The following is a 22528-nucleotide window of genomic DNA, read 5'->3' on the forward strand; positions in this document are numbered from 1 at the left end:
GTGGACACAAGGAGGACGCCTCTTTTAAAAAGTGTAGAATAACACTGCTACAACTCATCTCTAGGTCTGGACAGGGGCAAAGCCCACGACTAGGTGAGAGCACAAGTCCTGCAACTGTTGAACACCCAGCATTATTTATTAGAATCGAAGTAAGAAGGTTGGGGGCGGAGGAGGAAGGAAGATGGGAGAGAGGGAGACACAGGAAGGAAAAGAGAACACAACTTTTCTTCAAGTTAAAGTATTAATGCCAATAATCCTTTTATTAACAAGTATATTTGAACTTTTAGAAATGGAAGTGTTTTCCTCAATTTTGATATGTAATCATAAATAGACGGTAGGCTCAAACCTAGGTAAATAAAGGTGTAAATTTAGTAAGCATAAGGCACTAAAGCAGCCTTTATATTTTTCTCTTGGAGACCTAGTTATCAGGAAGAACAAATTTGTTCTTAAGCTGGTTTCAGCCCATTAGGTACAAGGTTACTATTGTACCAATGCCTATGCTTGAATGCATGTGCATATATGTGCATTTTAGTGCATAAGTGTGCCTGTCACCAGGGCCTAAAGATGAAAAATCGGGAATGCCAAAGCCGCTGTCCTTCGTATGATACTCCGAGAGGTGTGAAGGCCTGTCCTTCCTTTCCTGGGCCATATATGGTTCAATGTTTTTCAAATCACAGGGCTTTTAGATTTGTTCATAATATTATCATTAAATATCTGAAAATGTTAAAATCTAGATTAATCGTTTCATTTGCTTTATATATATATTTATATATGTACATAACACACATTTTAAAAAATCCCACCACCAAAGCCTTTTTTTTCTGTAAACGAAACTTCTCTCTTCGCCCCCACCAGCTTTAGTCTCCCTGGATTTGTGTGTTCCGTATCCAACTAGTAGAACAAATTAAATAACTAAATATTAAAATACTGTAATTATATTCATAGCAAAAACAAAAAAATAGACATTAATACAGTATAAATCTCACTGTTTTCAGGTAGATGGCATTAAATGGTAAAGGTTAAATATAAGCAGTTCTGACATGATCCAGTTTTACAAGGTTTACATGTTAATTCTGTACACTTTTTTCTTTTATTTTAACCCTTTTTTGGAAAATAAGCTATAGTAGAACATTAGTGTCACCAAAGACACATACTTCTTATGTTCTATGCAAGAGAAGCTAATTTGGGTTACATGCAAATATATTTCCATTAGTTGAGGCAGGGCTGTTTCCTGCACTGCGTGGATTGCCCGACCATCAGGGCGCAGTGCTAAGAACGGATGCTTTGATCACAAAGAGAAGTCTACATGGGGCCTTATGACATCAGAACAACACCGAGGTGGTGTGTAGCCATGTGCAAGATGCCCAAAGATTGCCAGGGGATCTCAGGGCCAGACTCCTGTTCTGCCACACTGTTTCCTAAAGAAGGTCCACATGACATTGTTTTGGTTACTAGCTTAGGTTAAGTGGAGATACCGTGGGCAACTTGAGAGAAAGGACATCGGGCACATGGGCTGGGCTTGAAAGGGGGAAGGAAAAAAGACCACAGATAATGTCTTTGAGGATTTAAAAAAAAAATATTTATAATTAATTGGTGAGCGATGTCAGACAAACCATAAGAATTTCATTGAATTAGTGGTTTAGTTGAAGTCTCATGTTACAGGCTGTTAAGTCCTTATTTAGAAAAAAAGGCCTTTGGACCTATTTACAATATACACAGTTACTTGCAAAGAAGTCAGATTTACAACCATTTTCTAAAAGCCTTTTTTTTTTTTTTTTGTAGTCGTTGATTTTTCCAATTGAGGATGAGCAGCTCTACAAAAACGAGACGCAAGAAAAGAACAGTTAACAGGTGAGGATTTTCTCTTGGAGACAGCGACTGCTAAGGGAGAGTCGGATATTGAGCCGCGGCTCGCGGGAGCCACCTCGTGCTCTTCCTGTGCGGCTCACCTGCACCGCGTCTGCCTCCCGGCTGCACGCTACGCCCGGTCGGTCAGTGTTCCCTTCGAGTCCCACACTTCAGACGCGCGGCGTGAAGAGCTGTGTAAACGGAGACTGTTCCCCTGCCTCCCGAGCTGCGAGCTGTGACGGGGGAGGCGGGAAGCGGGGTCTCCAGACCGTGGTCTCCAATCAGCTTGCTGGATCTTCAACAATTCCGAGGCCCGTCTTCTGAACTCCTCTCATGCTGTAAGTTGTAGTAACAGTTCTGACAGACACGTACTGGGGAGGAGATTTTCAAGCGTTTGATTTCTGACTGAAATCGGCTGCACCTAAAGGAGAGGCAAAACCAGGTAGTTATGGATTTTTTCCCCCACACTGGACCACTGGGCCCCGGAATGCTAATTTAAAAACAGAATGGACAGCCTGCAGTATAATGCCCAAGACGATATTGTGTCAGAAGGATGCCAGAGGCCGTACTGGCACGGGTCATGCAGTTTTTGACCAAGGACCATAAGGAATGCTGTATTCCTTGTTTCATTCTATGAAGAAAAGTGCTACTAAACCAAGGCAAGCCATTTATTTGACAAGAGAGAATTAAAAAAAAAAGTTAAGATTCTCCTATAGGATGAAGCCAAGGGAAGTGAACAGCTCTGAGGCCATTCTTCCTGTGCAGGATGGAAGTAGGCCATTCTTCCTCACGTCCTGTAACCTTGGGCAGTATGCCAATGTCTTTACTTGGAGCCTGACTATTTTCCGTGGGCATTAGAGCTCTTATGACTCATTTTAAAAGATACTTTGGTCACTAAAGAGTTCTGAGCTTTTAAACACTTTGATTCACTCTTCAGTCATTTCTTAAATGACTTTGACTTTTCTGTCTGGTCCAAATGTTCTCATTTTCTGTTTATCTTGACAGAATTTCTTGAGGTGGAATACACACTTACAGATGTTCAAGTTCTTTATAGAAAGCATTATTATTCCTGGCATAAAGCAGGATATGACCCTGAATGTGGCACTCTGTCACTTTGAGCTTGGCTTTTCACGGGACTGAAAATTTTATTTCCTCCATTAATCTACCAGTAGAAGATTCACTTATAAGTGAAGCGCCACCAGCCTCGGGGGTTTAAGGGGCTGGACTTTGAGGAGACCCTTAGGAATGCTGGCAAGCTCCCTCAGCAGCTCAAGGGTAAAAGATCACGGCAGGGCTATGCCCTCTGGGACAGCATTCCTTCCATGCACATTATGTCATCATCAGCCACTTGTTTGGTTGGTTTTTCAAATAAAGCCTCCATTCAACATTTGAGGGCCTGGGATAATTTAAAGAATTACCTACATGTAAACAGTACTTTGAAAACTAAACACTACAAAGAACAGATCTGTGTCAGCAGACATGGAGGTGCTGATGACCAGAAATTACCAGATTACTAGGCTTCACAGAGTGGGTGACTCAAAGCACAGAAGTTCAAGACTGATTCCTCTGCCATCATGGAAGTTCCTGTAAGAAGTGGCTGGCAGCAACTTTCTGCTACCTCACCTTGAATCAGACATCTCAGGAGAAAAGGTTTAAGACATTAATCTGAAAAAAGTTTATAATTATGATAATACTTTTTACTAAACACCTATACTGCCAGACTTTGCACCTGGTGCTTTACGAAACTCATGTGATTTCAGAGAGGGCTAGTAATGTGCTGAGGTGACGCAACGGACAACAGCCCAGTGAGACCTGGGCAGTGCAAACCCAAGACCGTAGCCTTTCCAATAAGCCAAGGCCCTCAGCGACTGGCTCAGGAGCAATGACACACTTTGTTTTCTGTGAAAGCATCTTTCGAGTAAGGCAGTATAAAGATCAGTTAAGTACTGCCTGGGGGATCTTTTCTGTTGTCTGCCATGAAAACTAAGGACTGGGGCTTCCCTGATGGTCTAGTGGTTAAGAATCTGCCTGCCAATGCAGGGACACGGGTTTGATCCCTGGTCCGGGAAGATCCTACATACCTCAGGAGAAACTAAGCCTGCATGCCATAACGGCTGAGCCCACACGCCCTAGGACCTGTGTTCCACAACAAGAGAAGCCCATGTACCACAATGAAGAGTAGCCCACACTGCAAGTGGAGAAAGCCCACGAACAGCAATGAAGACCCAGTGCAGTCAAAAATAGACAGACAGACATTCTTGCCTGGGAAATCCCATTGACGGAGGAGGCTGACAGGCTACAGTCCAAAGGGTCACAAAGAGCTGGACAAGACTGAGAAACTAAGCAGACAAATATGTAAGTAAATAAGTCTTAAAAAAAAGAAAGTAAGGCCTGAACATGCATATGTGGGACCCCAGTGTATGACAGAGATGCCAAGGAATCAATCAATGCATATGGAACAGCTGACTCTTCATACCCGGGAAATGTAAGTGATCCCCACCTCATGTCGTACCCCCAAATAAATTCCAAATGGATTTGAACGTAAAGACCCAAATGTGAAAAACAAAACTTTGAAACTTTTAAAAGAAAATGAACAAGGCCATCTTTATGACCTCGGGACACAGAAAGATTTTTTAAGACCAAAAAAAGAAGCAAAAGGCATAAAAAGTAACACATGCTACTACATCAAAATTCTAAACCCGTGTGCCAGAAAAAAAAACATACATCAAGTTAAAAACACAAGCCATAGACTGGCAGAAGATATCTGCAAGACATATATAAGGCAAAGGATCAGAGCCCAGGATACAAAACAACTCCTCAAGTAGGTGGAAAAAAACAGAAGAGCAAACCCAAAGGGGAAATGGGCCAAGTTACCCAAGAGGAAACTCAAAACTGGCAATAAGCATATGAAAAGATGTTCAACCTCAGAAATGCTGCAAGTTAAAACAACACAGTCTGGCTATCAGATTGGCAAAAGAGGAAAAGCTTGGCAGTACCAGGTACGAATAAGCACTGCAAGATCTGACATATCCTGCTGGAGGGAGAGTGAACAAGCAGTGCTGTTCTGGAGAGTAATCTGGCAATAGCTAGTTAAGCTCAGGGGTATGTCTGCCATCGATCAATTCCTTTCTGAGGTGTCTCCTCTAGGGAAACTCCAGCTTGTGTATGAAGAGGGCATTTATAATGGTGTGCACTGCAGTACTGCTTATTGTTCTGATGAAATGAAAGAAAATCCCTTGAGTCCATCAAGGACCTCCCTGGTGGTCCAGTGGTTAAGACTCAGCCTGCCAATGCAGGGGACACAGGTTCAAACCCTAACTGAAGATCCCACCTGCCACCGGGCCACTGAGCCCATGAATCACACCTACTGAAGCCTGTGCACCTAGAGCCCTGCCTCTGCAAGAAAAGAAGCCACAGTGAGAGGAAGCCCGAGCACTGCAACTAGAGAGTAGCCCCAACCCTTGCTGTAACTAGAGAAAAGCCTGCACACGGCAGAGACCCAGAGCAACTAAAGATAAATAAACAAAAATTCATTTTATAATTGAAAAGAAAGAAAGCTTGCATCTCATCTTACTTCTGGCAGAAGAGCTGACCGCAGTTCCTGCAATGGTGCCGTCTTTCCGTGAGAGAGAACCGCACAGAACAGCCTGAACAGCTGTCCCCTCCTTCATCCTTCACCCAGTGGTCAGCGGCGGAGCGGCCGGGCTGGTCACTCACAGACCAGCTGAACACCCGGCCCCGACTGTCACCCACAAGGATCCTGCTGTGGTCCCTGCAGGAGACATGGCAGAGTCACCGCCACGCGGCCGCAGCTCCCTGTGACCCCGGTCCCCAGTGGATGTGTGTGCTGGGGAGGGGTCGAGCATGGACAAGCACAGAACAGCACTGAGCCCAAATGCACACTTCCATCTCAACCCTCCATGCATCAAACCGTGCTGTATCTCTGAAGAACAGAGACGGCAACGTTTTTTGGTTTTTGAAATTCACAAGTGAAACCCACACACTGGCAGGCATCCTGGTTTGTCTGGTGGAGCCCCACAGGATAATACAGATGAAACCTGTGCGCCCCAGAGGTGGCTTGAGTGCAGGCTGGGCCCCAGGAGAGCTGGCCACTTACTTGGAGACGCCCAGTGCGGTGATCTCAGCAGGGTGAGCGTTGTCCTTCCGGTCGAAGGCCGTGTGCATGGTCAGCTTACTCCTGAACACCAGCTGCCGTTCCCAGCGGTACCCTGGGGTGGAAAAGGGCAATGCATGATTGATGAAGCGAGGGGAGCCCACGTATGGTAGGTGGCCCCTAACAAAGGGCCCTCAAACTTGAGGGTGCTGCCAAACATAGCTCTGGCAGCCTCTCTGGTTCTTGGTCGCTGCTGCCTTGGTTATTAAAGGTCCAGCAGTCTAGCCTGACACTGACCATGGACTCAGTTAGGCCTTCACAAAGACAAACACGGAGAGGGGGAAACCCTCAGGGCAAGACACAACTTCTCCAGTTGAGGACCTGGCCCCTAACTCTATCACAGGTAAAGTTCTCTGAGAATAGAGTTTTATCTATTTATCCATAATCCATAGCCTACCCATTTTCAAAAGTTCTCATAATTTGTGAATGAATGAAGTTTTGGTTTGAGGTTATTTTTCTTTACAAAATGCCCAACATATTGCAAATGCTACTGTAGAATAGCATCTCCAAGGGTCTCTAGGTCCACTTTATACAAGAAGAAACGTGAGGCCCTCTCGGCGTGTGGCCTCGGTCACAGGGATGGGGCAAAGAAGAGCTGCAGCGCTCTGCCTCAGTCCACCGACCCTAGCCAACCCATAAGGCTTGACAAACAGATGTGGGACTTCCGAGTTACCAGGCTTCAATCGGCTGTAATTCCGCGCCTCGATGGGATTGGGGTGGGGGTGGTTAAGGGGAGTCTGAAGATGAGGTCTGCTCTGGCCCTCTGAATAGTTCACAAATATGAAGCCGTCTTTCTCATCGAGGCTGAGCTGATCAGACCAGCGCCTGGAGTCGTCGGAGCCACTGTCGTTATACCAGGTGGCTGTGGCTCGGCAGGAGGCTGCCCGGGGCCGATGGCTGGTGCTGCTGGGCTGGCTGGGCGTGTCCTTGGGGTCCTGGCTGACGCTCTGCTCATCGGCTTCGGAATCACTGCTGTCCTCGTCCTGGGCTTCTTGCCCTGGGTGATGCATTGGGGGAATTAGAAAACATACACACACATCATGGTTAGATCCAGCTTTGTCCCACTGGTATTTTTCCTCTACTGGTTAAGACACAAGAGACAGTATTTTAAGCTCAATATTACAATATGCAAAGTCGCTTCAGTTGTGTCCCACTCTTTGTGACCCTGTGGACTGCAGCCTGCCAGGCTCCTCTGTCCATGGGATTCTCTAGGCAAGAATACGAGAGTGGGTTGCTGTGCCCTCCTCCAGGGGACCTTCCTGACTCAGGGATTGAACCCACATCTCTTATGTCTCTTTCACTGGCAAAAGGGTTATTTATCACTCGCTCAACCTGGGAAGCCATAAAGGCAAATAAATTGCCAGAATTTTCAGTTAGGTACGATAGCAAAATGGTAGAATTTCAGAGTTCATAGACTGTTTTGGCCCAAATCCTTAGATTGGCATTTATCCTTTCACAATCTGGCCAAAGCCTGCCTTTATGAATTTCTCACTACCTGCACCTGCCTCACGGCCACAGCTCAGCTGGATGTGCCCACTCTGCTCTCCACGCAGCCCTGCTTCTCCTTGCAGCTAGTTTTGTGCATGCAGGTTGGCCCTGCCTGGACCCATCTTGCAAATCTCTGTGTGTTCCGACGTGACCTATCTCTTAAGACATATCTTAAATGTTTCTTTCTCTAAAATCTTACGTGGTTCCTGCAACAGAATGTTAACTCTCTCTTCTGGGCTCCTTTAACAGCTGTATGGCTCTCACACATTTAAAATCATCACCTCAAACTATTACTTTTGGTCATTATTTCTACAAGACAGTGGTCAGTTGGAAAGAAGGAGCCCCAACATGGTGCCTTCCACAAGCAGTCAATATAAATGACAGCACAGATGAACAGACTACAGACAGAAATCTTGAGAATTTTGTTCTTCCTCCTCTTTCCATTGTTACTGTGCACTTCTTCAGCTCAATTCCCCTGCAGTAGTCTTCTGGAGGGAAAACTAGCTTTCCTGGTGGCTCAGACGGTAAAGAATCTAACTGCCTGCAGAGCAGGAGACCTGGGTTCAATCCCTAGGTCAGGAAGATCCCCTGGAGAAGAGAATGGCAACCCACTACAGTATCCTTGCCTGGAGAATCCCATGGACAGAGGAGCCTGGCAGGCTACAGTCCACGGGGTTGCAAAGAGTCAGACACGACTGAGCGACCAACACTTTCACTTACTTTCAAACACACGTAACTGGAACAAAGGAGAGAGCAAGAACAAGTGAGCAGGGACCTCCTGGTGGTCCAGTGGTTAAGAATTCGCCTTCCAATGGAGGAGATACAGGTTTGATCCCTGGTCAGGGAACTAAGATCTCACACGCCACAGGGCAACGAAGCCTGTGTGCCTCAACTACTGAACCCATTCGCTCTGAACTTGCGTTGTCAGTGAAGATCCTGCGTGCCCCAACTACAACTTGACTCAGCCAAAAACAAACAAACAAACAAGTGAGCAAGCACCAGTCCACTACGCATATTTTTTAACTAGACAAATACTTAATTTGCCTGTGGTAAAGCGTCTGCCTGCAACGAAGTAGACCCAGGGATCAAACCTGAAGATCCACTCGAAGGAGAAACTGGCAACCCACACCATTATTCCTGCCTGGGAAATCCCATGGACAGAGGAGACAGTCCATGAGATTACACAGAGTTGGACATAACTGAGCGATTAACACTTCTACTAATGTTAGTAATCTGGTTGGCTAATTTCAGGTTTTTTTTTTTTTTAACCCAATGGCTTATGATCAGGAAAGTTTTCAAACAGTGGTCTTTGACACGGGTTTGATTTCCAGAGAGCCACTAGCTTGTCTTCTCTTTCATCTGGGGCCCTGCCCTTGAGTCCTACCACTTTGACACGGTCCCTTTCTGTGGGCGGCTCTCTGCCTCTGCCACTCCTGCCAAACTCTGTCCACAATGTGAAAACAGAAAGAGGACGAAGACAGACAAATGTCTCTCCTCCCTGAATCTGACCCCTTCTTCTCTCCTTATTCGTATTTTCCTGTTACTCACCTACAAGCTTTGTTAAGAGGAAGGGACACACTTCTCATTAGACTGAACAGTCGATGTCTGACACACAAAGTTATTAACTCTCAAATACTAACTGAACTGAATTCTCAGTGTAGGTCTCCAAACACCCAGATGACTTTCTTCTTAGTGGAGCTGCAATTGTCTATGTGGACATTTACATGCATTAAAGTAATATAAGCATTACAATATCCTGTTCATCGGTTCTGGCAAAGAAAGTAAAAGCTACTGTCAGCTTACAAGGAGAAGGATTTGTGTCTTTCTGATAGTAAGACTTTTCCCTTAGCAACTTCCTCATATTGTCAAACTCATGCTGAATTCTCAGTGTACAAAAATTAGTCATGGAGAGACGATCTAGAGGTTGAACTTAAAGCCCTGTTCCTTTCAATGAAGAGTCTTGGACCAGTTGATCTAAATCAGCGAGAGGTACTTCTCTGGAGACTCAGTAACCCAAAGCACACCTTAGACCGATTCTTGGTGCCATTTCCAAACATTCCACACACAAATAAATCTATATCTATATTTCACTGGAAAATGTTAAAGTGCTTCACAAACAGCAGATACAGAACAAAGATTGGGGCTTCCCTGGTGGCTCAGTGGTACCAAGAACCTGCCTGCCAATGCAGGAGATGTGGGTTTAATTCCTGGGCTGGGAAGATACCCTGGAGGAGGAAACGGCAACCCACTCCAGTATTCTTGCCTGGGAAATCGATGGACAGAGAAACCTGGTGGGCTACAGTGCATGGGGTCGCAAAGAGTCACACATGACTTAGCGACTAAATGACAAAAATACCGATCACCAGGCTCCTGTTTGATGAAGGTGCTTCTTGAGGGGGTCTAGGGCATGGACTCTGGTCTGTCTCTGCGAATAGTTTACAAACATGATGCTGCCCTGTCACTCACACTGAGCTGTTCAAGTGATGGAGGGACTGAGTTGTGGCCCCCTGACTCATCAGACAGTGGATTCTTGGACCTGCTTTGTATTGCTCAGAATGGAAAGCCCAAGCCTCTGGTATTCTGGGAAGCCTGTAACTGTATTTATTGTGGGATGTGAAAGCTGACCACGAGACACTACCACCTGGGGTGCTGCCCAATGAACCAGAGAACTCTGTGAGCCTGCCAGGCTGCTTTGCACGCCAGGCGGTAAGAGCACTTCTGATAGCAATGCCCGACCTCAGGCTCTTGCTTACCTTGGTTGATGTAAGTTTACTCATAAAGATTAAAAAAAAAAAAAAGAAACATGAAAACTACTGCAAAACTTAGAAGTATTCAGTACCGATTTGTGCTTCTGGACAGTCTTCCTGCATTTCAAGGACTTCAGCAGGCTCAGGGGCTGGCGTTTCAGGAACTTGCAAAAATTCCATTCTCCAAAACTGAATTTAAATAAGCATGGGGGAAAAAAACAACAACAACACAGTTGAACAGATTATAGAAACAATTTATAAGTTACCACATGAAGATGGATTCTCGGGGTTAAATAGGTAACCTGATTTCTCTTATTATGTACAGTCAGGTTTCCCTATATTTTGAAAAATGTGGCAGGGACTGCTTACGAATTAAACAGTTCTCCTCAAACTGTGTTGCACGGGATGTCAGTGGGTTTTTCATGGTCAAGGGAAAAGGAATGGGGTCAAAGAGATTTCAGAAACAGTCAAACTACGTACACGTCCTTATTGCCTACAAAACCCCTGCGAGCCCTGCATACACTGATATATACTTTATACATCCAGGAAGGGGTACAGGAAGCAGGAGCCCCAGACGTATTTGGTTAGGAGCTCTCCATGATGCCTCACAGATGGAGTAAACTGGAATGCTGCTCTGCAGGCCTGCGGCTTTGGGGGTGTGCCCACAGTCTGAGAGCAGGGTGTGGCCGGGGAGTGGCCGATGGCCTCGTCGTGTAGCTCTGCTTGTGACTGTGGTTTCAAGGGCAGCAGCCAGCTGCTCTCTCCATTTACAGAGCATAATTAAAGAAGGACACAAAGAAAAAAATCTCCTGAGAGAAACACCCAAGTATTAGAACAGACTAAAAAGGTAAACAGTCTGTGGATTCCATTTTTGGTAGAGGCCCAACACATGAACGCATCAGCTTCCCTGGTGGCTCAGAAAGTAAAGCATCTGCCTATAATACGGGAGACCCGGCTTTGATCCCTGGGTTGGGAAGATCTCCTGGAGAAGGAAATGGCAACCCACTCCAGTACTCTTGCCTGGAAAATCCCATGGACAGAGGAGCCTGGTAGGCTGCAGTCCGTGGGGTTGCAAACAGTTGGACACAACTGAGCGATTTCACTTTCTTTCAACACATGAAAACTAAGAAAAGGATAAACGGATCTACAATTCAGGTAAAATCGCCCAGGATCTGAGACAGGAAAGGAATGGAAGACGTGAGGCCCCTGGAAGCATGATCAAGCTCTGTGATACTCTGCAGAGAAGAGACGGTCCCCATTTTCCCTAATAAGCCACCTGATGGGCTGAAAGGCCAATACTTGGCCAGCTGACATTTCTAGCAATCCCAGCGTGACAGGGAAACGGTGTCTAAGTGATCCTGTGTCAAGTGGTCAACAGCACTAACGCATCTACTTAATGGGGGAAAAAGAGGCCGAGTCACTGATGCGCCAGACGTCTGATAACCCGGTGGCCAAGGTCTACATCTGAGTGCGAGTTTGCTAAACAGCAGGAAAACCTCCAGGTGTATTCACCTGTGGACAGCTACAGAAGCTTCGGGTGAACCAGGGCAGCAAACACCCCGGCCCGTGTGCTCACAGTGGACCTACCCGGACCACGCCGTCCGAGTGGCCCGTGACGATGACATTCTGTGTGTCCCACTCGTTCATCTCCGACACGCAGCAACAGACGATCTGCTGGCTCCTGCCTGTGAACGTGTTCACACTCACGACGGGGTTCCCATTGATGCTCCACACATGGATGTACGTGCCGGCGCAGGACACGATGTCCCCCTGAGAAAGGGAAGAGAAACGTCACTCCTGGCAGAGGACATGCTCCTTTCAGAACCAACTGAAACTTTGGTCTGGCTCTCGAGAACCCTCTTAAGTGCTTTGACTAGTGACTGGGTAATTTCTGAGGTAGCGTGGAATCCAGAGCTTGCTGACTTAAAAAAAAAATACCCTGAACAGAGGCCTCTTTTAGAATTCAAGGTGGCATGAAGACGGGCCAAGCTGATCTGGTGATGGAGGTGGGAGCCCTCCCACACAATCAGCAGAGCCCTGATGCATTCCATGTCAAAGTTATCTGTGATCTGAGGAAGTGATGACCACTCTTTTACCTCTTACTGTTTACATAATCTATTTATACCTTCCACCAAGAGGTAGGAACCCACTTAATTTTACAAAATAAGCCCAATCACAAAAGCCACGGGGTAGAAGAGAAATCTTTTAGTTTGGCACAGCTGGGACTCTCCTTCAATAAATGAAAAGATGAAATCTTGGTAACACTGTAATATCCTATTACAAATTTGTATTCACAATAGAGAAGAAGAAAGCTAGTATGTAGGTCATTTCTTGGCACACTGAATAAACCCTAAGACTCCCTGAGCTGAGAAGTCAGTTTTTCATGAGTTCCAAAGATAGGAAAAAAAAAAAACAAAAACAGAAATGAAGCTTTTCCTTCAAATTCTACCAGTTTGCTGAAAAAACAACCCAGTACTGTCAAAGGAACTAAGATACTTCCTGAAGCATCAACAGTGTGTCGGTTAGTGCGCTGGGCCCTTTAGATACCCCAAAGCTTCTATACCACATCCCAGGCAGCCTCTTGTATCCCTGAGATAGTCTGACAAGTGTGATGCTAGGTCTAACTTCAGAAATGATCTGGTGGATTTCAGTACAGCTAGTGGGCATAGGGCAACGTACAGGAATTGGAAGATGGTCAACAAAACAATAATTTGGAAAATTCAGAAATGGCCAAGGGCTGGAAAAGATCAGTTTTTATTCCAATCCCAAAGAAAGGCAATGCCAAAGAATGCTCAAACTACTGCACAATTGCACTCATTTCACAAGCTAGCAAAGTAATTCTCAAAATTCTCCAAGCTAGGCTTCAACAGTATGTTAACCGAGAACTTCCAGATGTTCAAGCTGGATTGAGAAAAGGCAGAGGAACCAGAGATCAAAGTGCCAACATCCACTGGATCATAGAAAAAGCAAGAGAACTTCAGAAAAACATCTACTTCTGCTTCACTGACTATGCTAAAGACTTTGACTGTGTAAATCACAACAAACTGTGGAAAATTCTTTGAGATGGGACTATCAGACCACCTCTCCTACCTCCTGAAAAACCTGTATGTAGGTCAAGAAGCAACAGTTAGAACTGGACATGGAAAAACGGACTGGTTTCAAATTGGGAAAGGAGAACATCAAGGCTGTATATCGTCACCCTGCTTATTTAACTTCTATGCAGAGTACATCATGAGAAATGCTGGGCTGGAAGAAGCACAAGCTGGAATCAAGATTGCCAGGAGAGATATCAACAACCTCAGATATGCAGATGACACCACCCTTATGGTAGAGAGTGAAGAACTAAGGAGCCTCTTGATGAAAGTGAAAGATGAGAGCAAAAAAGATGGCTTAAAACTCAACATTCAAAAAACTAAGATCATGGCATCTAGTTCCATCATTTCACGGCAAACAGATGGAGAAACAATGGAAACAGTGACAGACTTTATTTTTTTGGGCTCCAAAATCACTGCAAATGGTGACTGCAGCCATGAAATTAAAAGATGCTTGCTCCTTGGAAGAAAAGCAACGGCCAACTTAGCATATTAAAAAGCAGAGACATTACTTTGCCGACAAAGGTCTGTCTAGACAAAGCTATGGTTTTTCCAGTAGGCATGTATGGATGTGAGAGTTGGACTATAAAGAAAGCTGAGCGCCAAAGAATTGATGCTTTTGAACTGTGGTGTTGGAGAAGACTCTTGAGAGTCTCTTGGACTGCATGGAGATCCAACCAGTTCATCCTAAAGGAAATCAGTCCTGAATATTCATTGGAAGGATGATGCTGAAGGTCCAATACTTCAGCTACCTTTTGTGAACAGCTGACTCATTAGAAAAGACCCTGATGCTGGGAAATGATTGAGTACGATTGAGTGCGGGAGGAGAAGGGGATGACAGAGGACGAGATGGTTGGATGGCATCCCTGACTCAACAGACATGAGTTTGAGCAGGCTCTGGGAGATAGTGAAGGACAGGGAGGCCTGGCGTGCTGCAGTCCATGGGGTCGCAAAGAGTTGGGCATGACTGAGCGACTGAACACAACAACATCAAAAACAGAGGAAAGCTAGAAACGAAACAGCAGGACCCATGCAACCAAGAAGGGAAGGGAAGGGAAGGCAGGCGCGACCTGGTGCTTTTCCAAACCACTGTCTGTGCTGGTCTTGCTGCTGTTCCTTCCCCTTCTCCCCCAGTCTACCAAGGTGGCAAGAACCAAACAAAAACCCAAACAAAAACCACACTGAGCAAAGCGCTGCTGTGTCTACCTCTGGATCAGCCCCTGAACCACCTCTGACGATGAGTGTCAGCAACTGAGTTTTAATTAATGGGTTCAGTCTCTGTAGGAGACGGGAGGCTGCCACCCCATGATGTACTACCCAAGACATTCTGCAATTACTCCAGGGCGCCTCGATTAGAGTGCGTTTGAGCAAACCCTATGGTTATGAGGGTTGAGAGTAAGGAGAATTAAAGGGCAGCTGCAAGGCAGCTTACGCCCAAAGTGTAGACTGCAGTAAGGCAGACTTGATGATGGCTACAAAAATGTAACAGAAATAGAAATCTTCTCATGAGTGATGGAGATGACAAATGAATCTTCAAAGGGAAAAATCTAATACGTCTGTAGTGTCCGCAGCAACTATTGCAATCCAGCTGGCCCCAGTGACAACTAACTAGAAATAAAATCCTCAGCCTTTAAGAACAATCATAAAACAAAGTGCTAGAAATAGTGCAATTATGCATTTGACTCAGAGCAAAACAGTGAAGATCAGAGTGGTTCTGCTGCCCTGACATTTCCATAAACCTCCTCTTAGATGCCTTTGCAGGAGCAACCGAAGGTGCTGTTTTAAAAAACATTTCAAGCCTTTCAAATATACATGAAAACAAATTTGACTGTCTTATCCCCACACACGCCCGTCTCATTCCTGACTCTGATTACTCTTATTATTATGAGACAATCTAAGTGACATTAATTGGCCTTCCCTGGTGGCTCATTGGTAAAGAATCCACCTGCCAATGCAGGAGATGCAGGTTCAATCCCTGGGTTGCGAAGATCCCCTGGAGGAGGGCATGGCAACCCACTCCAGGATTCTTGCCTGGAGAATCCCCATGGACAGAGGAGCCTGGCGGCCTACAGTGCATGGGGTCACAAGAGAATCAGACAAGACTTAGCAAGTCCATGGCACAACTGCAAGTGCCATTAAATAGAAATGAGTAAATTTCCTTTTCGTTTTTTTCTCTGAGTGACTGCAAGGTATTTGACTGAAAGCACAGTCCTTAATACTCAGAATCTTCTGGTATAAATTAAAGATATGCCTCTTTTGAAAGGAAAGCTGCCTGTGGCTGATGGTATGACAAAGCCAGGACCGTTCTGTGTCAATAGCATGATCCCCGGCGGGGCTGACATCAAGGGGGGGAGAGAATATTTACAGCTAAGAAGTGATGAGCTTGGGGGTTCTCATTCACTTGCAGACTGACCGGTACATGTGAGAATCTGTCCCCTGGACACAGAGGCCTCATTTTCTCTAAACCTACCCTGAATGTCCCCTGCTTCCCAACATCCCAAACCAATGACTTTTTCCCCCTCCTCGCCCAGTCGGCATGAGGGTTCCTATGTCAGCACATTTATTTTGTTCTGTTTCATTGTATTTTTGAGGGCCATTTTTTTCATACCTTTGGAATCTGTTTTGAAAACTGTTTTACAACACTTTATCTCTTGCTTGGGTACCTAAATATTACTCTCCTCACTTTATAAATACTTTGAACATATTTCATAAAACTTGAACAATTTTAACAAACCCCACAAATTCCTTGCTTTTACAAAAGCGCATTCTAGACTGTTTTATTTTGAACCAAATCTTGCTCTTTGAAGTATTGCTGCAGTGACTGGATTTTAAGACAGAATTGTTTTCTGGGTTACAAACTTTAACATCCATTTGCTTTTGCAAACAACATCTAAACCAAGTGGCTTTTATAAGATGCATGTCCATCAACTTAGAAAGCAGAGTTATTTTGTATTTATGCTGGCCAGAGCTACGTGTCTTCCTACACACAAACCAAGTGAGCAATTTACGACTTACGGTTAATTCATTGATACACAGAGCAGACACGGGAGCCCGGTGGCCTCGAAGCTGGGTTAGGAACGACAGCTTGTTCAGGTCCCAGATGATGCAGGTTCGGTCTCGGGACCCGCTGACGATGATGTGATAGGCTAACGACGCAGTGGCACAGGTGACCGTATCAGTGTGGCCAAGTAAGGCCTGAAAGGGGAGCAGATGAGACCAGGTTGACCACAGTGGCCGTGCTCCTTACTGGACTCCAAGCAGCTGGGTGTGCTGGGACCCGAGGGGCATGCAGCTCGCGGGGAGCACCTTGCACAGCAGCGTCTGGAAGGCCCTCATTCTTTTCTCGCCACTGTCCCTGCCTCCCCCACCAGGGGTAAGAGAGAAGTGTGGAGGACTTGGGAGACGCCACTCCCTGTTAATATCTTACTTCTCTCCTGGACTCAGCCCAGGATCTCAGAAGGAAGTGAGAGTCGCAATTGCAACCCAGCTGGGGTTTTCTCACACTTCCCGACACACAGAGATGTGTCGATCACAGTTCTCAAATTCAGAATTTAAACTCAGAATCTATTCTTTTCTGCCTTCGAATCCTCTAGAGTCATTCTACAGAACTACAACTGGATGTGTTTTTTAAAAATATAAGTGCATGGTTGTAACATGTGATCCCAGGAAGATGCAGCTCTGACGTGTCTGCTGAGCACCTGTCACGGAGTTGGACACACCTGGGCATCTCCTGCGCCCGAGAGGGACCTGTTCTCAAACCAGAATAAACACGTTTCTCTTTTGCTAGGATACGAAGAGAAACAGGATCCAGGGAAATGGTAGTGCAGGAAAACAAACATATTGAAGGAAAAGATTCAGATGACTGTTAGGAATTTCTGAGTATTTACTGTTTATCAAATTTTGGTGATGCACACACATACTTAGCAAACCCAGAAGGCTGTTCGAAGTGAGAAGTACTTGGCACCGAGGGGCTAACAGGCATGCTAGCTAGCTTCGAAGCCCATTTTCTAAATTGAAAATATCATAAGCAGGAGTTTTTGGACCAGCAAACTGCACTGACAGCCTTGCACCTGCTCATGTAGAGACTGTGTCTCACAAGGACTCACCTTTAGACCCAGCAACCACTGAAGTTTCTGGACAATAGAGTGGTCAGTGGAGTAAGCAAGGGGGGCTCGATTCTTTCTATAGATATTTAAAACAGCACTGGTTGTCTGAGTCTGGTTTTAAAATAGCTTTGGGATCACAGAGAACTGAATTTATATCCTGGTTTTACCATAAGGTGTGACGTTGGCCTGTGTCTTAAGTTCTCTAAGCCGTGGTTTTTCCAGGTGTTAATTAGCTCAGGCTGATAATGATCTTGTAGAAATGTCAGGACTGCAGTTTTACATTCTTTAAACTCCCAGCACAGTGCCCTGAACACGGCAGGTGTTCAGTAAATGGCAGATATTACTGTCACACTACTTTTAAAATTTGTTATCACCTAGATGTAAACTCCATTAAAAAGAAACTTACAGTAAATTCACTTATAAATCAAATATTAAGGTGATGGCTTCATGATAAAAGAATTCTTGTTCTGATTAAACATTTATGATAGAGTCAGCTCATAACAAGGGATAAAAAATACTTGTTAATAAAATCACCAATAGTTTTTCTGAATACATTTCATGAATTTGCCATGTTCTCAAGAATATTATAAATGAAGAAACAGAAAAACCAAAAATCAATGACTTGATGGTATAGATGAATGAAAAGCATCCAGAAAAGAAGTTATTATGAATCAATTGCAAATATAACTGTTTTGCAAGAATTTAACCTACATATAACTCTTAGAAACATTGACATTACTTAAATATATTAAAAAAAACACTATATCACCTAAAGATATCTTGCTTCAGATTTTAAAAAAGGACAGCTTGGATCATCTTCAGAAATAGTATTCTCTGATTTTTCATTTACTTTTTTTAAAGATCTGTTTCTAGCAAAAGAACATACATTTTTTGGGTCTTGTCCATTAATGTCTAAATTGCCTTGGAATTAAGGAAGTTTTTCAGTTTCTCTAGAGCTTGAGCAGGTGGGGTGGAATAGGTCCACCATCTCACATTCTGTTACCTGTTTGAGAGTGAGAGTCTTAGCCTTTTCTTTCGAGGTGCTCATCTCCCAAACACACACGACCGTGCTTGTTCCACCCGTGATGACCAGCTTGGGGTTGGGGCAGATCGCACAGAGAACCTGGCCCCACTCCGACAAACATTCATAAACAGTCACTGCCTGTAAAGTAGAAGAGATCTGAGACACACATGCCATCAAGCACTCCAAGCTCCTGAGCCACGACGAGCAAACCAGACGAAAGAGCACCTCTGTTTGGGTCCCTCCCAGGCAAACTCCTGCTGGGCTGCTTCCCTAAAGCTCTACTCTGAACTACGCCCTACAGCCTCTTAACTGTAGTTGCTGTGAAAATCATAATAGGAAGCACTTTGTTCACATTGGGGGTTTCCAGTTTCTCCAGTCAGGGAAAAAGATGTTCAGACTGTGCGATGGAAAATGGCGTTCAGGCTGTGTGATGCGATGTGAGATGCAGCGGTGACCTGCTGAAAGGATGCATCTGCTGTAGCAGGCAGAATGTAAAGGAAACCGTGAGTGCTGCTGGTCATGCCAATGGGACAGAACTGTGTTACAGACAGACTGTGTCCCATTCAGGAGAGGGCTGTCAAGGGGCAAATACGACCCCAAAGGATCACTTACGTACTGCCTCTCCAAGAGATGCTAACGGGACTCAAAATGGTAGCCGCAACTGCTTCTGAGGGGAAGAGCGGCAGGTTTTCTGCCAGCCATTTAAGAGGTCCGAAATGGTAAGTGGGACAGTGACTCAAAAGGAGGCTCTTCTGGTTGGCAGAAATATTGAACACCTGGTTGGCTAGGGCCGCCTGGAGGAGTTCTTGGAGAGGAAGGCAAACTGCTAGGTCCTGGTACACAACCTTCCAGGAGAGGCTTTTCTGCAGGAAATAGGACTCGTCCACTAGCTCCTCTATCCTGATGGGATGCAGTGAAGCTCTCCCTTCCTCTGGGCTATGGAGGAGCAGCTGAGAAGCCCTTGGTCTGAGCTATCCCCACCCCCATAAAGCAGGATCTCCAGATCATGGAAGAGCAGGATGACATAAGTGAGTAAGAAACAGTGCAAACCTTGTCTGATTCATAGGTCCCCAGCCTGCAGCTGAGGTCCGCGTAGCCCCAAGCGAAAGTCTTGTTCCAGGTTGGCGGGATAAGAACCTTATTCTGTTCTACCGCAAGAATGCCTTTGTCTGTACACACAATTTGTCCCACAGGCTCTTTGAGTTCTACAAAAAACAAATCAACATATTAGAACCAGTATAGGGAAAACTAACTTCATTATCCCACAGAGGAGGGTAGAGAGTGTTAGTTGTGTCCGACTCTTGTGACCCCATGGACTGTAGCCCACCAGGCTCCTCTGTTCATGGGATTCTCCAGGCAAGAATACTAGACTGGGAAGCCATTTCATCCTCCCAACCCAGGGACCGAACTGGCATCTCTTGCATCTCCTGCCTCGGTGGGCAGATTCTTCACCACTAAGGCCACCTGGGAAGCCCACAGGGGAGGGTAAAGGGATCTCAGATATTCATACAAATCAAGCATCTTGACACCCACATTAATATAAACTGACCTGAGAGGAAGTAGGGCGTGGCTTCCAATTGAGCCTTCTATAGACCCACTAGGTGGATGTTGACCCTGACTGGTGTCACCAGCCTATCTGGCTATGGACACTTGCTTGGGTTTGGCTCCCAGCCATCAGGCCCACCTTTTGATCCCGAGGACTGCCAGAGTGTCCTGGGATGCTCCCCAGAACGCCACACAGACCTCCAAAAGACCTAGGCCTTCAGCTCCTCCCAGCCCTAGACTTCCTGAAGGAAGGCCAAGAACCCCAGCTCTGACCCAGGACTCTGTCAACCACGCCAGTGCTCCAGAACCATCTCTGGGCAGTGGCTGGAGCTGGCACAGGGCACAGTCTGTGGAATGAGACAGGCGGCAGAGAGCTAGCTGGGCGCCCACCCAGTTTTTGGATTTAAGTGACAACTTCAAGACTCTGCAAAACATTTTTTTTTTTTTCATTCAAAGGGGAAAAAAGTCTACCTGGGAAAGTAATTTAAAATAACTTACAATAACAGTAGATGAAAGAAGCTTTTAGTTGGCATGTTAAAAATACAAGTCTTACTGCTATTTCTAAATTGGCAGAACATGTGTGAATGAAGATGGCAGAAGGTTTTCTACAAGTTGAATTACAAGATTTGGTGTATTAGTTTTCAGTACCCTAGCCGAGAAGAGAAACCTGTCGGGTTTCTTTCAGATGCAAAATCCAACATGCAGAAAGAAGAGAAGAGAGAAGGAAAAGAGACTCTAATAAGTATTTGGTGGTTTTAGGACTTACTACAAATGACACTGTTGCTGAGAAGCAAATTTGTTATTGCTTAACTAGGATTATTAAACAGTCTCACAGCATCCATCAAAAGCTCATTCCCTGTCATTTTACCTTTTACAGGTGTTAGCGAAGGCCTCAGGTTGTCAAGATGATGAAAAAAGATCTTGTCACTGGTAGATCCTGGTGGGACTGAGACCCCTGCACTGTCTCCGTTGAGTCGACTCCTTACTCGCTTGGGTGGATGAGGTTTTTTAAATAACTGGTAAGAGAGAAGACAACACATTTTATAACAAAAGCTAACATTTATTAATCAGCCTTTTTATTTGCCAGATATTTTGTTTTATTTCACTTAAGCTTCACAACAGCCATTAGGCATCACATTTTATACTTGACAAAAGAGATTTAAAGAGGCTCAGAAGGTTGCTGTCTGAGATCTCATACCTCAGTAAGTGGTGACAAGACCCTGATACTCAAGCTTGGGTTACCATCAAGCGCTGTGCTACACTGATTTCATGATAATTTTTCAAAAGTAAATTAATCTCTTCAAATAACTGTTGAAATTATTTTTCAGTGATGTTTAAAAATGAACCCATTCTTTACAGACTGATACCATTCTGTGCCACGGAGAGCAGGCAGCCATTCTAACTGGGTTACATCTGGCGCCAACATGGGCTTTATGGATGTGACATCACTCCTATCTCATTTAGGTGCTACTAATTTGCTCAGTATGAATACGGCTGCCTTATTTTTACTTTGTGATGATGTAAAAGAAAAAAAGATCTTTGTCATTTCCGTTTAGTATTTCTAAGGGATTGAAAAGTATTAATTTACATTTAAGAAGACTGTTTTTCAAATATTTTACATTTTCTAAATAGGCAGAATAATTTCTGTTGGAAAACTGACATTTGAGGAAGATATTTGGAAAATCTTAAGATGAAATGAGATTTAGGATGACTACAACACCATCACAGTCTATTTATTTGACATTTTGCGTTTCCAGGAGAAAAAACAGGAAAAAATATGTTTATAAAGGAAGATACACATCTGAGGCTCCCAAAGCTTTAAAGATGTAATTCCCATTTTATCTACATACACAGCATAGGATCCGGGTTCTGTTATTTCTTGTAAATGTCTTCAGAGACAAGACTCCGAAGCTGTATTAAAATCCCACATACTCTCAAATATCCTCATGAATGAACCTTTACTGAAGACCTTTATGAGGTACCCGAGGATAGAGCAGGCCAGGCGAGTATATATATATAAGGAAAAATTAACATGATGATGACAAAGCTTAGCTGTTTTGAGGGGCGGTTACACTTGGAAGTACTCTTCATTAGTTCCTGGAATGTCCTAGAAATATGTTAGTATCCAAACCCTATCTCCCAGACTATCTGCCTCTTAAACTCAAAAGTGGGGCAAAAATCCTGCAACAGTGCACGTGTGTTCAGAATATCTGTTTTCCGGGAAGTTATGAAAAATGGTTCCTGCATATGTAACCCTCAAAGAAGGGAAAGGCTTAACTAAGGTTCTTCTGCTGTGATTACAACTCATCAACAAGTGTTTCACTTTAGAAGTAAACCTGGTTCTTGCACCGGGCGATCGGACTGCACTGTGAGTGGTGGAGTCACAGGCTGTCCACTGTCTATCGCAGCTTTTCCATAAGCAAAGACTTGTCATTGTTCTGTGTTCCCAGCTGTCAATTGCGGAAACCTCAAAGTTGGCTAACCTACAAAAAGGGAGTCCAGGA

General features: G+C 44.8%; 1 protein-coding gene across 5 annotated transcripts in view; it reads right to left on the reverse strand.

Annotated features, from left to right (window-relative positions):
* Positions 1-1552: 1552 nt before the first annotated feature.
* The window catches only part of WDFY3 (WD repeat and FYVE domain containing 3), a 280291-nt gene continuing 259315 nt past the window's right edge, over positions 1553-22528 (reverse strand). For all 5 annotated transcript variants that reach the window (XM_055434540.2, XM_055434541.2, XM_055434539.2 and 2 more), the window contains 10 exons: positions 20893-21040; positions 19530-19684; positions 18459-18617; positions 16365-16544; positions 11845-12027; positions 10350-10446; positions 6696-7019; positions 5966-6077; positions 5423-5620; positions 1553-2269 (listed from right to left, as the gene is read on the reverse strand). In XM_055434540.2, coding sequence (XP_055290515.2) covers positions 2146-2269; positions 5423-5620; positions 5966-6077; positions 6696-7019; positions 10350-10446; positions 11845-12027; positions 16365-16544; positions 18459-18617; positions 19530-19684; positions 20893-21040 — 1680 coding nt within the window. In that variant the 3' untranslated portion in view covers positions 1553-2145. The remainder of the gene's footprint in view (positions 2270-5422; positions 5621-5965; positions 6078-6695; positions 7020-10349; positions 10447-11844; positions 12028-16364; positions 16545-18458; positions 18618-19529; positions 19685-20892; positions 21041-22528) is intronic.

The sequence above is a fragment of the Moschus berezovskii genome, chromosome 5, assembly GCF_049115385.1.
Source record: "Moschus berezovskii isolate FMDL1 chromosome 5, NW_MosBer_1.0, whole genome shotgun sequence".
Classification (NCBI taxonomy): domain Eukaryota; kingdom Metazoa; phylum Chordata; class Mammalia; order Artiodactyla; family Moschidae; genus Moschus; species Moschus berezovskii.